We start from the raw sequence: 13,640 nt of genomic DNA, 5'->3' as shown, positions 1-13,640 counted from the left end.
ATATTGAAGAATCCTTGCATTCCTGGGGTAAACCCCAGTTGATCATGGTGTATGATCCTTTTATTGTGCTGTTGGATTCTGTTTGCTAGTATTTTGTTGAGGATTTTTGCATCTATGTTCATCAGTGATACTGGCCTGTAGTTTCCTTTCTTTGTGACATCTTTGTCTGGTTTTGGTATCAAGGTGATGGTGACCTCTTAGAAAGAGTTTGGGAGTGTTCCTCTCTCTGCTATATTTTGGTAGAGTTTGAGAAGGATAGGTGTTAGCTCTTCTCTAAATGTTTGATAGAATTCACCTGTGAAGCCATCTGGTCCTGGCCTTTTGTTTGTTGGAAGATTTTTAATCACAGTTTCAATTTCAGTGCTTGTGATTGGTCTGTTTAAATTTTCTCTTTCTTTCTGATTCAGTCTCAGAAGGTTGTGCTTTTCTAAGAATTTGTCCATTTCTTCCACGTTGTCTATTGTATTGGCATAGAGTTCCTTGTAGTAATCTCTCATGATCCTTTGTATTTCTGCAGTGTCAGTTGTTACTTCTCCTTTTACATTTCTAATTTGTTGATTTGAGTCTTCTCCCTTTTTTTCTTGATGAGTCTGGCTAATGGTTTATCAATTTTGTTTATCTTCTCAAAGAACCAGCTTTTTGTTTTATTGATCTTTGCTATCATTTCCTTCATTTCTTTTTCATTTATTTCTGATCTGATCTTTATGATTTCTTTCCTTCTGCTAATTCTGGAATTTTTTTGTTCTTTGTTCTCTAATTGCTTTAGTTGTAAGGTTATGTTGTTAATATTTGAGATTTTTCTTGTTTCTTGAGATAGGATTGTATTGTTGTAAACTTCCCCTTAGAACTGCTTTTGCTGCATCCCATAGATTTTGGGTCGTTATTTTTTCATTGTGATTTGTTTCTAGGTATTTTTTGATTTCCTCTTTGATTTCTTCAGTGATTTCTTGGTTATTTAGTAGCATATTGTTTAGTTCCATGTGTTTGTATTTTTTTATAGTTTTTTTTTCCTGTAATTGATATCTAGTTTCATAGCATTGTGGTCAGAAAAGGCACTTGATAGGATTTCAATTTTCTTATATTTACCAAGGCTTGGTTTGTGACCCAAGATATGATCTATCCTGGAGAATGTTCCATGAGCACTTGAGAAGGAAGTGTATTCTGTTGTTTTTGTATGGAATGTCTTATAAATATCAATTGATTTTCTTCTCATCTGTGCTGAAGTTGTGTGTGGAGTCTGTTTTGAAGCCAGGACTCCCTAAAAGACGTTGATGTTGGGCACCAAAGGTGGCGCGGGATTCATGGTGAACGTCCAGGGCTTGTCTTGGTCTTGCTCAGCCAACGAAGTGCAGCAGTTTTTTTCTGACTGCAAAATTCAAGATGGGGCTCAAGGTGTTCGTTTCATCTACACCAGAGAAGGCAGACTGAGTGGCGAGGATTTAGTTGAACTTGAATCAGAAGATGAAGTCAAATTGGCCCTGAAAAAAGACAAAGAAACTATGGGACACAGATATGTTGAAGTATTCAAGTCAAACAACATTGAAATGGATTGGGTGTTGAAGCATACTGGTCCAAATAGTCTTGACACGGCCAATGATGGTTTTGTACGGCTTAGAGGACTCCCCTTTGGATGTAGCAAGGAAGAAATTGTTCACTTCTTCTCAGGGTTGGAAATCGTGCCAAATGGGATAACATTGCTGGTGGACTTCCAGGGGAGGAGTACGGGGGAGGCCTTCGTGCAGTTTGCTTCACAGGAAATAGCTGAAAAGGCTCTAAAGAAACACAAGGAAAGAATAGGGTGCAGGTATATTGAAATCTTTAAAAGCAGTCGAGCTGAAGTTAGAACTCACTATGATCCACCACGAAAACTTATGCCCATGCAGTGGACAGGTCCCTATGGCAGAGGGTATAACAGCATTGGAAGAGGAGCTGGCTTTGAAAGGATGAGGCATGGTGCTTATGGTGGGGGTTATGGAGGCTATGATGATTATATATCTATAATGATGGCTATGGATTTGGGTCAGATTTGTTGTTCAGGAATGTGAGATTACAGATATGGGGATGGTGGCTCTACTTTCCAGAGCACAACAGGACACTGTGTACACATGCAGGGATTACCTTACAGAACTACTGAGAATGACATTTATAATTTTTTTTCACCACTCAACCCTGTGAGAGTACATTTTGAAATTGGTCCTGATGGCAGAGCAACTGGTGAAGCAGATGTCAAGTTTGCAATTCATGAAGATGCTGTGACAGCTATAGCAAAAGACAAAGCAAATATGCAACACAGATATGTAGAACTCTTCTTGAATTCTACAGCAGGAGCAAGTGGTGGTGCTTACAAACACAGATATGTAGAGCTCTCCTTGAATTCTACAGCAGGAACAAGCAGTGGTGCTTATGGTAGCCAAATGATGGGAGGCATGGGCTTGTCAAACCAGTCTAGTTATGGCGGCCCAGCCAGCCAGCAGCTGAGTGGTCATTATGGAGGTGGCTATGGTGGCCAGAGCAGCATGAGTGGATATGACCAAGTTTTACAGGAAAACTCCAGTGATTTTCAATCAAACACTGCATAGACAGCCAAGGAGCGCTGAACAGCAGCTACTTCAGTAGTGGAAGCTGAGCATCTATGGGAGTGAATGGAATGGGAGGGATGTCTAGCATGTCCAGTATGAGTGGTGGATGGGGAATGTAATTGATTCTGATCACTGACTCTTGGTCAACATTTTTTAAAAGAAAAATAAAACTTAAGTTTTAACAGTTTTGCAATACAAGCTTGTGATTTATGCTTACTCTAAGTGGAAATCAGGATTGTGTTAAAGACTTAAGTTTCAGTATTTTTGAACACAAACATTCATTTAGGATGTAACTAGGTTGAGTAATCTATTACTGTTAAATAATTTTCAGCTTTTCTCAAGTTAGTTATATTGTAGGATGTATTTAAGCAGTAGGTTTATTTAGGTTAAAGCAGCTGAATTATGTTAAATGTTGCTTGCACCACATTACGTTGAACACTATTTGGATGCATTGTTGAAAGACATGCTTTTTTTGTAGAACTCAATATAGGAGCTGTGTCTACAATTAAAAGTGAAACATTTGGCATGTTTATTAATTCTAGTTTCATTTAATAACCTCTATGATACGTAAGTTTAAGCTTTTTTTTTAAGTTAATGGGGAAAATTTGAGACGCAATACCAATACTTTAGGATTTTGGTCTTGGTGTTTGTATGAAATTCTGAGGCCTTGATTTAAATCTTTTCATTGTATTGTGATTTTCCTTTTAGATGTATTGCACTAAGTGAAACTTGTCGAATAAGTCTTCCTTTTAAAAACTGAAAAAAAAATCAATTAAGTCCATCTTGTTTAATGTATTATTTAAAACTTGTGTGTCCTTAGTTATTTTCATTTTGGATGATCTGTCCATTGGTGAAAGTGGGGTGTTAAAGTCCCCTACTATGATTGTGTTACTGTCGATTTCCCCTTTTATGGCTGTTAGCATTTGCCTAATGTATTGAGGTGCTCCTATGCTGGGTGCATAAATATTTACCATTGTTATATCTTCTTCTTGGATTGATCCCTTCATCATTATGTAATGTCCTTCTTTGTCTCTTGTAATAGTCTTTATTTTAAAGTCTAGTTTGTCTGATATGAGAATTGCTACTCCAGCTTTCTTTTGATTTCCATTTGTATGGAACATCTTTTTCCATCCCTTCACTTTCAGTCTGTATGTGTCCCTAGGTCTGAATTAGGTCTCTTTTAGACAGCCTATATATGGATCTTGTTTCTGTATCCATTCAGCCAGTCCATGTCTTTTGGTTGGAGCATTTAATCCATTTACATTTAAGGTAGTTATCGATATGTATGTTCCTATTACCATTTTCTTAATTGTTTTGGGTTTGTTTTTGTAGTTCTTTTCCCTCTCTTTTGTTTCCTGCCTAGAGAAGTTCCTTTAGCATTTGTTGTAAAGCTGGTGCTGAATTCTCTTAGCTTTGCTTGTCTGTAAGCGTTTTAATTTCTCATCTGAATGAGATCCTTACTGGGTAGAGTAATCTTGGTTGTAGATTTTTCCCTTTCATCACCTAAATTTGTCCTGCCACTCCCTTCTGGCTTGCAGAGTTTCTGCTGAAAGACCAGCTGTTAACCTTATGGGGATTCCCTTGTATGTTATTTGTTGCTTTTCCCTTGCTGCTTTTAATATTTTTTCTTTGTATTTAATTTTTGATAGTTTGATTAATATGTGTCTTGGTATGTTTCTCCCTGGATTTATTCTGTATGGGACCCTCTGTGCTTTCTGGACTTGATTGCCTATTTCCTTTCCCATATTAGGGAAGTTTTCAACTATAATCTCTTCAAATATTTTTCAGTCCCCTTCTTTTTCTCTTCTTCTGGGACCCCTATAATTCGAATGTTGGTGCGTTTAATGTCGTCCCAGAGGTCTCTGAGACTGTCCTCAGTTCTTTTCATTCTTTTTCTTTATTCTGCTCTGTGGTAGTTATTTCCACTATTTTATCTTCCAGGTCACTTATCTGTTCTTCTGCCTCAGTTATTCTGCTATTGATTCCTTCTAGAGAATTTTTAATTTCATTTATTGTGTTGTTCATCTTGTTTGCTCTTTAGTTCTCCTAGATCATTCTTAAACATTTCTTGTATTTTCTCCATTCTATTTCCAACATTTTGGATCATCTTTACGGTCATTACTCTGAAATCTTTTTCAGGTAAACTGCCTATTTCCTCTTCATTTGTTTGTACTGGTGGGTTTTTACTTTGCTCCTTCATCTGCTGCGTATTTCTCTGTCTTCTCATTTTGCTTAACTTACTGTTTTTGGGGTCTCCTTTTCGCAGTTTGCACATTCGTAGTTCCCATTGTTTTTGGTGTCTGCCCCCAGTGGGTAAGGTTGGTTCAGTGTGTTGTGTAGGCTTCCTGGTGGAGGGGACTAGTGCCTGTGTTCTGGTGGATGAGGCTGGATCTTGTCCTTCTGGTGGGCAAGACCACGTCCAGTCATGTGTTTTGGGTTGTCTGTGAACTTATTATGATTTTAGGCAGCCTCTCTGCTAATGGGTGGGATTGTGTTCCTGTCTTGATAGTTATTTGGCATGGGGTGTCCAGCACTGGAGCTTGCTAGTCATTGAGTGGAGCTGGGTCTTAGCACTGAGATGGAGACCTCAGGGAGAGCTCTTACCAATTGATATTATGTGGGGCCAGGAGTTCTCTGGTGGTCCAATGTCCTGAACTCGGCTCTCCCACCTTAGAGGCACAGGCCTGACACTGGGCTGGAGCCCCAAGACCCTGTCATTTACATGGTGAATGTCAAGACCACTAATCTTCTCCCTGCCAGCAACTCCAGAATGTCAGCAGCCAGAGTTTGATTGTTCCAGTCAGGAGATTGAATGGGTCATCTCACCATTGCTGCCTCTCCAACAGGCTCAAGGATTCTCCTCTAAACACTCTGAAGAAGCAGTGCTGTAGTCCAGTGGGTTGGCAGTGGGGCAGCAGAGATCCCCCCAAGAGATCCTGAGAGAACTGCAGTAATTTTCACCTGTTCCTCATCCTCCACCAGTGCTATGGTGCTGCCATAATACTTCCATACAAAGGCCCTGCGTTTCTCTTTTTGAATTATGGTTTTCTCTGGGTATATGCCCAGTAGTAGGATTGCTGGGTCATATGGTAGTTCTATTTTTAGTTTTTTAAGGAACCTCCATACTTTTTCCATAGTGCTTGTGTCAATTTACATTCCCACCAACAGTGTAGGAGGGTTCCCTTTTCACCACACCCTTTGCAGCATTTATTGTTTCTAGATTTTTTTGACAATGGCCATTCTGACAGGTGTGAGGTGGTACCTCATTGTAGTTTTGATTTGCATTTCTCTAATAATTAGTGATGTTGAGCATCTTTTTATGTGCCTCTTGGCCATCTGCATGTCTTGCTTGGTGAAATGCCTATTTAGGTCTTCTGCGCATTTTTACCTGGATTGTTTGTTTTTTTGACGTTGAGCTCCATGAGCTGTTTGTATATTTTGGAGATTAATCCTTTGTCTGTTGTTTCAGTTGCAAATATATCCTCCCATTCTGAGGGTTATCTTTTCATCTTGTTTATGGTTTCCTTTGCTGTGCAAAAGCTTTTAAGTTTCATTAAGGTCCATTTGTTTATTTTTGTTTTTATTTCTGTTACTCTAGAAGATGGGTCAAAAAATATCTTGCTGTGGCTTATGTCAGAGTGTTTTTCCTATGTTTTCCTCTAAAAGTTTTATAGTGTCTGGTCTTACATTTGAGTCTTTAATCCATTTGGAGTTTATTTTTGTGTATGGTGTTGGGTCGTGTTCTAATTTCATTCTTTTACATGTAGCTGTCCAGTTTTCCCAGCATCACTTATTGAAGAGGCTATCTCTTCTCCATTGTATGTTCTTGCCTCCTTTGTCATAAAGTAGGTGCCCATATGTGCGTGGGATTATCTCTGGTCATTCTATCCTGTACGATTGATCTGTATTTCTGTTTCTGTGCCAGTACCATACTGTCTTGATTACTGTAGTTTCAAGTATAGTAGGTAGGTATAGTTTGAAGTCAGGGAGCCTGATTCCTCCAACTTCGTTTTTCTTTCTCAAGATTACTTTGGCTATTCGGGGTCTTTTGTGTTTCCATACGAATTGTAAGATTATTTTGTCCTAAATCTGTGAATAATGCCATTGGTAGTTTGATAGGGATTGCATTGAATCCGTAGATTGCTTTGGGTAGTATAATTATTTTCACAAAATTGATTCTTACAATCCGAGAACATGGTATATTTCTCCATCTGTTTATGTCATCTTTTATTTCTTTTATAAAAAATAAATAGAAACTAACACACCATTGTAAAGCAATTATACCCCAATAAAGATGTTAAAAAAAAAATAAATTTATTTATTTATTTATGGCTGTGTTGGGGCTTCGTTGCTGCATGCGGGCTTTCTCTAGTTGTGGTGAGCAGGGGCTACTCTTTGTTGTGGTGCGTGGGCTTCTCATTGCGGTGGCTTCTCTTGTTGTGGAGCACAGGCTCTAGGCATATGGGCTTCAGTAGTTGTGGTGCGCAGGCTCAGTAGTTTTGGCTCGTGGGCTCTAGAGCTCAAGCTCAGTAGTTGTGGCACATGGACTTAGTTGCTCCGTGACATGTGGGATCTTCCCAGACAAGAGCTCGGACCTGTGTCCCCTGCATTGACAGGCGGATTCTTAACCACTGCGCCACCAGAGAAGTCCTCTTTGATTTCTTTCATAAGTCTTTTATAGTTTTCTGAGTACAAGTCTTTCACCTCCTTAGGTAGGTTTATTCCTAGGTATTTCATTCTTTTTGTTACAGTGGTAAATGGGAGTGTTCCCTTAATTTCTCTTTCTGATTTTTCATTGTTTGTGCATAGGAATGCCAGAGATTTCTGTGCGTTAATTTTGTATCCTGCAACCTTGCCAAATTCATTGATTAGTTCTAGTCATTTTTTGGTGGCATCTTTAGGAATTTCTGTTTACAGTATCATGTCATCGGCAAATAGTGACAGCTTTACTTCTTCTTTTTCAATTTGTATTCCTTTTATTCCTTTTTCTTCTCTGATTGCTGTGGCTAGGACCTCAAAAACTATGTTGAATAAGAGTGGCGAGAGTGGGGACTTCCCTGGTGGCGAATCCACCTGCCAATGCAGGGGACATGGGTTCAAACCCTGGTCTGGGAAGATCCTGCATGCCAGGGACAACTAAGCCCTTGTGCCGCAACTACTGAGCCTGTGCTCTTGAGCCACAACTACTGAGCCCACATGCCACAACTACCAAAGCCCATGCCCCTAGAGCCTGTGCTCTGCAAAAAGATAAGCCACCGAAATGAGAAGCCTGTGTACCGCAACAAACAGTAGCCCCTGCTCGCCGCAACTAGAGAAAGCCTGCACACAGCAACAAAGACCTAGTGCAACCAAAATTAAAAATAAATAAATAAATAAATTTACTAAAAACAAAAAAATATGTGGCAAGAGTGGACATCCTTGTCTTGTTCCTGATCCTAGTGGAAATGCTTTCAGTTTTTCACCACTGAGTATGATGCTTGCTGTGGGTTTGTCATATATGGCCTTTATTATGTTGAGGAGGTTCCCTCTATGCCCATTGTTGGGAGAATTTTTAACAAAAAGCAGTGTTGAGTTTTGGCAAAACTTTTTCTGCATGTATTGAGATGATCATATGGTTTTTATTCCTTAATTTGTTGATGTGGTGTATCACATTGATTGATTTGCGTATATTGAAGAATCCTTGCATCCCAGCGATAAATTCCACTTGATGGTGGTGTATGATCCTTTTAATGTGCTGTTGTATTCTGTTGCTAGTATTTTGTTCAGGATTTTTGCATCTATGTTCATCGGTGATATTGGTGTCCAATTTTCTTTTCTTGTGATATCTTTTTCTGGTTTTGGTATCAGGGTGATGGTGGCTTCGTAGAATGAATTTGGGAGTGTTTCTTCCTCTGAAATTTTTTGGAAGAGTTTGAGAAGGATGGGTGTTAGCTCTTCTCTAAATGTTTGATAGAATTCACCTGTGAAGCCATCTGGTTCTGGACTTTTGTTGGTTGGAAGATTTTTAATTGTGGTTTCAATTTCATTACTTGTGATAGGTCTGTTTATATTTTCTAATTCTTCCTGGTTCAGTATTGGAAAATTGTACCTTTCCAAGAATTCGTTCATTTCTTCGTGGTTGTCCATTTTAATGGCATATAGGTGTTTGTAGTAGTCTCTTATAATCCTTTGTATTTCTGCAGTGTAAGTTGTGCTTTCTCCTTTTTCATTTCTAATTTTATTGATTTGCATCCTCTCTTTTTTTTTTCTTGATGAGTCTGGCTAAGGGTTTATCAATTTTGTTTATCTTCTCAAAGAACCAGCTTTTAGTTTTACTGAGCTTTGCTACTGTTTTCTTAGTTTCTATTTCATTTATTTCTTCTCTGATCTTTATGATTTCTTTCCTTCACCTGACTTTGGGTTTTCTTTGTTATTCTTTCTCTAGTTGTTTTAAGTGTAGTGTTAGATTGTTTATTTGAGTTTTTTTTGTTTCTTGAGGTGAGATTGAATTGCTATAGACTTCCCTCTTAGAACTGCTTTTGCTGTGTCCAATAAGTTTTGGGTCATCGTGTTTTCATTGTCATTTGTTTCTATGTATTTTTCTTTGATTTCTTCAGTGATCTCTTGGTTATTTACTAGCACACTGTTTAGCTTCCATGTATTTGTGTTTTTTATAGTTTTTTTCCTGTAATTGATTTCCAGTCTCATAGTGTTGTGGTCAGAAAAGATGCTTGATATGATTTCAATTTTCTCAAATTTTTCAAGTCTTGATTTGTGACGTAAGATATGATCTATCCTGGAGAATGTTCCATGTGCACTTGAGAAGAAAGTGTATTCTGCCACTTTTGGGTGGAGTGTTCTACAAATATCAATTACATTTATCTGGTCTATTGTGTCATTTAAAGCTTGTGTTTCCTTATTTATTTTTTGTTTGGATGACCGGTCCATTGGTGTAAGTGGGGTGTTAAAGTCCCCTACTATTATTGTGTTACTGTCAATTTCTCCTTTTCTGGTTGTTAGCATTTTCCTTATATATTGAGGCGCTCCTGTGCTGGATGCATAAACATTTATAACTGTTATATCTTCTTCTTGGATTGATCCTTTGATCATTATGTAGTGTCCCTCCTTATCTCTTGTAACAGTCTTTATTTTAAAGTCTATTTTATCTGATACGAGTATTGCTACCCCAGCTTTCTTTTGATTTGCATTTGCATGGAATATCTTTTTCCAACCATTCACTTTTGGTCTGTATGTGTCTCTAGGTCTGAAGTGGGTCTCTTGTAGACAGCGTATATACGGGTCTTGTTTTTGTATCCATTCAGCCAGTCTGTGTGTTTTGGTTGGGGCATTTAATCTATTTGCATTCAAGGTTATTATCGATATGTATGTTCCTGTTACCATTTTCTTAATCGTTTGGGTTTGCTTTTGTGGGTCTTTTTCGTCTCTTGTGTTTCCCACTTAGAGAAGTTTCTTTAGCATTTGTTGTAAAGCTGGTTTGGTGGTGCTGAATTCTCTTATCTTTGGTTGTCTGAAAAGGTTTTGAATTCTCCATTGAATCTGAATGAGATCCTTGCTGGGTAGAGTAATCTTGGTTGTAGGTTTTTCCCTTTCATCACTTTAAGTATATCCTCTAACTCCTTTCTGGTCTGCAGAGTTTCCGCTGAGAAATCAGCTGATAATCTTATGGGGATTCCTTTGTATGTTATTTTTTGTTTTTCCTTTGCTGCTTTTAATATTTTTTCTTTGACTTTAATTTTTGTTAGTTTGATTAATATGTGTCTTGGTGTATTTTTCCTAGGGTTTATCCTGTATGGGACTCTCTGTGCTTCCTGGATTTGGGTGACTATTTCCTTTCCCATGTGAGGGAAGTTTTCAACTATAATCTCTTTGAATATTTTCTCAGACTCTTTCATTTTCCTCTTCTTCTTCTAGGACCCCTATAATTTGAATGTTGGTGCATTTAGTGTTGTCCCAGAGGTCTCTGAGATTGTCTTCAATTCTTTTCATTCTTTTTTCCTTATTCTGCTCCTTGGCAGTTATTTGCACCATTTTGTCTTCCACCTCACTTATTCGTTCTTCTGCCTCAGTTATTCTGTCATTGATTCCTTCTAGTGTATTTTTCATTTCAGTTATTGTATTTTTCATCTCTGTTTGTTTCTTCATTCTTCTAGATTTTGTTAAACATTTCTTGTATATTCTCAATCCATGCCTCCATTCTATCCGAGATCCTGGATCATCTTTACTATCATTACTCTGAATACTTTTTCAGGTAGATTGCCTATTTCCTCTTCTGTTATTTGGTCTTGTAGGTTTTTACCTTTCTCCTCATCTGTGAGATATTTTTTTGCCATCCCTTTTTTTTTTTTGAGCGGAATTGTTTTCCTGTTTTACTAGTTGTTTGGCCTGAGGCTTCCAGCGCTGGAGTTTATAGGCTATTATGTGGAGCCGGGTCTTGGTGCTGAGAAAAGGAGCTCTGTGAGACCTCAGTCCGATGAATATTTCCTGAGGTCTGAGGTTCTCTGTTAATCCAGTGGTTCAGACTCAGAGCTCCCACCACAGGAGTTTCGGCCTGACCCCAGGCTTGTGAACCAAGATCCCGCAAGCTGCATGGGGTGGCAAAAAAAAAAAGAGGAGAGAGAAGAGTAACAAAATAAAAAATAAAATTAGACCAGGAAACTAACAGATATGTTAGAAAGAATGTAAAAATATAGATGAATCAACAACTGGCAGGTACATCAGTACCATAATAGTAAAAAATTGGAAGCGGGAAAAGAAAAAAAAATAGAGAGCGGGTAAGGCCTTGGCTGTGGAGAGTGGGGCCTAAGCAAGGTTGAGGTTTGGGCGGTGGGTGGGGCCTATGCTTAGGACCCACAGGGCTGGAAAAGGCCCTGGGGGCTGTGGTGGGTGGGCCTTAGGCTCAAGGAACAGAAGGGGCCCAGGTGTGCCCCCCACCCCTGGTCTCAGAGGGCAGGGCACCTCACCTGGGAGCTCAGCAGGCTACCCAGGCCTGAGTGGGTGGAGCAATCACCCTCTGCTCCTCTCCCACTCCTCCTGGAGGGCCCCTCCCACCTGCCTCTCCTGATGTCTGCCCATCTTTTTGACAACTGCCTTTTAACTCAAAAATCTCTACATTGGGACAGATCTTTTCCCTGAGCGGCAGATTCATATACCCAGTTGCCTACTTGAATGATTTCTAGATTCCTCAAATCGAAATGTCCCCAACTGAACTATCCCCCTAACCTGATCCTTCTCCAATATCTCCCCTCTCAGCAGCAGCATGACTATCCACCCAATAGCCCCTGCTAGAAACTACTAGTCAGTCTTAACTCCTCCTCTCCCTTTTCTGCAGTGTCTAATCATTCATCATGTCCTATTTTTAAAAATTATTTATTTATTTATTTATTTATTTATGGCTGCATTGGGGGGGCTACTCTTCGTTGTGGTGCGCTGGCTTCTCATTGCGGTGGCTTTTCTTGTTGCGGAGTATGCGCTGGCTTCTCATTGCGGTGGCTTTTCTTGTTGCGGAGTATGTGGTGCGCAGGCTTCAGTAGTTGTGGCACACGGGCTCAGTAGTTGTGGCTCGTGGGCTCTCGAGAGCAGGCTCAGTAGTTGTGGAGCACAGGCTTAGTTGCTCTGCGGCATGTGGGATATTCCTGGACCAGGGCTCGAACCCGTGTCCCCTGAATTGGCCGGTGGATTTTTAACCACTGCACCACCAGGGAAGTCCCACCATATCCTATTGATTGTCTCCTAAATATCTTTTTTTTGTAAATATTTTGAATCTACCCACTTACCTATGCTACAGTACAATCCATTATCTACATACAAGAAATTTTTTCCTGAATTTTTTCAAATCAGATTTTCTCAAATCTGGTCATCTATTTCCTGTTAAACTTTTCTGTAATATTTTGACTTACCTTTAGGATAAAAGCCAACCCCCTTAGCATGGTTTACAGTCATTATCCAGGCCCAGACTATCTTTCTAGCCTGGTCTCCAAGTTCCAGCTACAGTGAACTTTTTTTTTTCTCATGCTGCACGGCTTGTGGGATCTTAGTTCCCTGACTAGGGATTGAACCCATGGCCTTGGCAGTGAAAGCGCAGTGTCTTAACCACTGGACTGCCAGGGAATTCCCAAACATATTTCTATTCTTCAAATGTCCTGTATTGCTTCTGAGGCTTATAAGAGCTCTTCAGTTTGTCTAGAACACTCTCTCCCCTCCTTTTGTTTGCTTGGCTAATTCTCAGCAACCTTTTAGGTCTCAGTTAAGAATTTCATTTCTGGTTTATCCTCTTTGACCCCTAAAATAGGCTAGTTCCCTCTACTATATGCTTCATAGCACACATTGATGATTATAATTACTTGTTGAATTTTCTTTGTTTCCCACTAACTCATGGACAACAGTTTTGTTCACTGTTGCATTTCTAACACTTATCACGTAGTAATGGCTCAATAAATACTTGTTGAATGAATGAATGAATGAATGAATGAATGAATGATGTTTAATGGGCTTTAATGTCCACTGCCCATATTTTATAGCACAACTTCCTCATTTGGAACTCTTATTTTGATTTCTTTCTTAATTAGCTGAATATATACTTAAGATTTCCTTAAAGAAGCGAACATGAATGGTATGCTTATTTTGAAGTCTCTCATTTTTCTCTTGCCGTTACACATGAACACATTGGCTCACACTTGCTTCATACTTACACAATAGCTTGGATTTCAAATTGTATCCCTGCAAATTTGTTACAAAGTCTGTTATAGTGGAAGCTCTACATGAGGACTACCAGATTTTTGGTCGTTTATAAGTAATCTGTTTTAGTCTGCCTAATGCCTATAAGATCCTTGTTATCTAATTTTTTTCCCAAGGTATGTCTAGATGTGAGTCTTCTTCCATTAATTTCATTAATTTATTTTTAAGTCTTCTGTTAGGTCTGGACATTTTTATTCAATTTGTCTTTGATTTACTATTACTTCTGTCCAAATTCTTTTGGGTTACTCTTCAGACATATTCATAATTCTCAGTTTGGGTTTTATCTCATCTTCTCTTCTTTTGTCCTTCTGAATATGTTTTGGACAG

At 39.0% G+C, this 13,640-nt stretch overlaps 1 protein-coding gene across 1 annotated transcript; it reads left to right on the top strand.

Annotated features, from left to right (window-relative positions):
• The first annotated feature begins 615 nt into the window (after positions 1-615).
• On the top strand, positions 616-2,648 carry LOC309957370 (heterogeneous nuclear ribonucleoprotein H-like). The gene is given in 3 exon segments (XM_082832573.1): positions 616-1,989; positions 1,992-2,044; positions 2,046-2,648. Coding segments are annotated over 3 exon segments (1,305 nt in total). The 5' UTR covers positions 616-1,271; the 3' UTR covers positions 2,580-2,648.
• Positions 2,649-13,640: the final 10,992 nt, after the last annotated feature.

Source organism: Leucopleurus acutus, assembly GCF_964270905.1.
Source record: "Leucopleurus acutus genome assembly, chromosome: 2".
Taxonomy (NCBI): Eukaryota; Metazoa; Chordata; class Mammalia; order Artiodactyla; family Delphinidae; genus Leucopleurus; species Leucopleurus acutus.
This window is presented reverse-complemented; position numbering and strand designations above follow the sequence as displayed.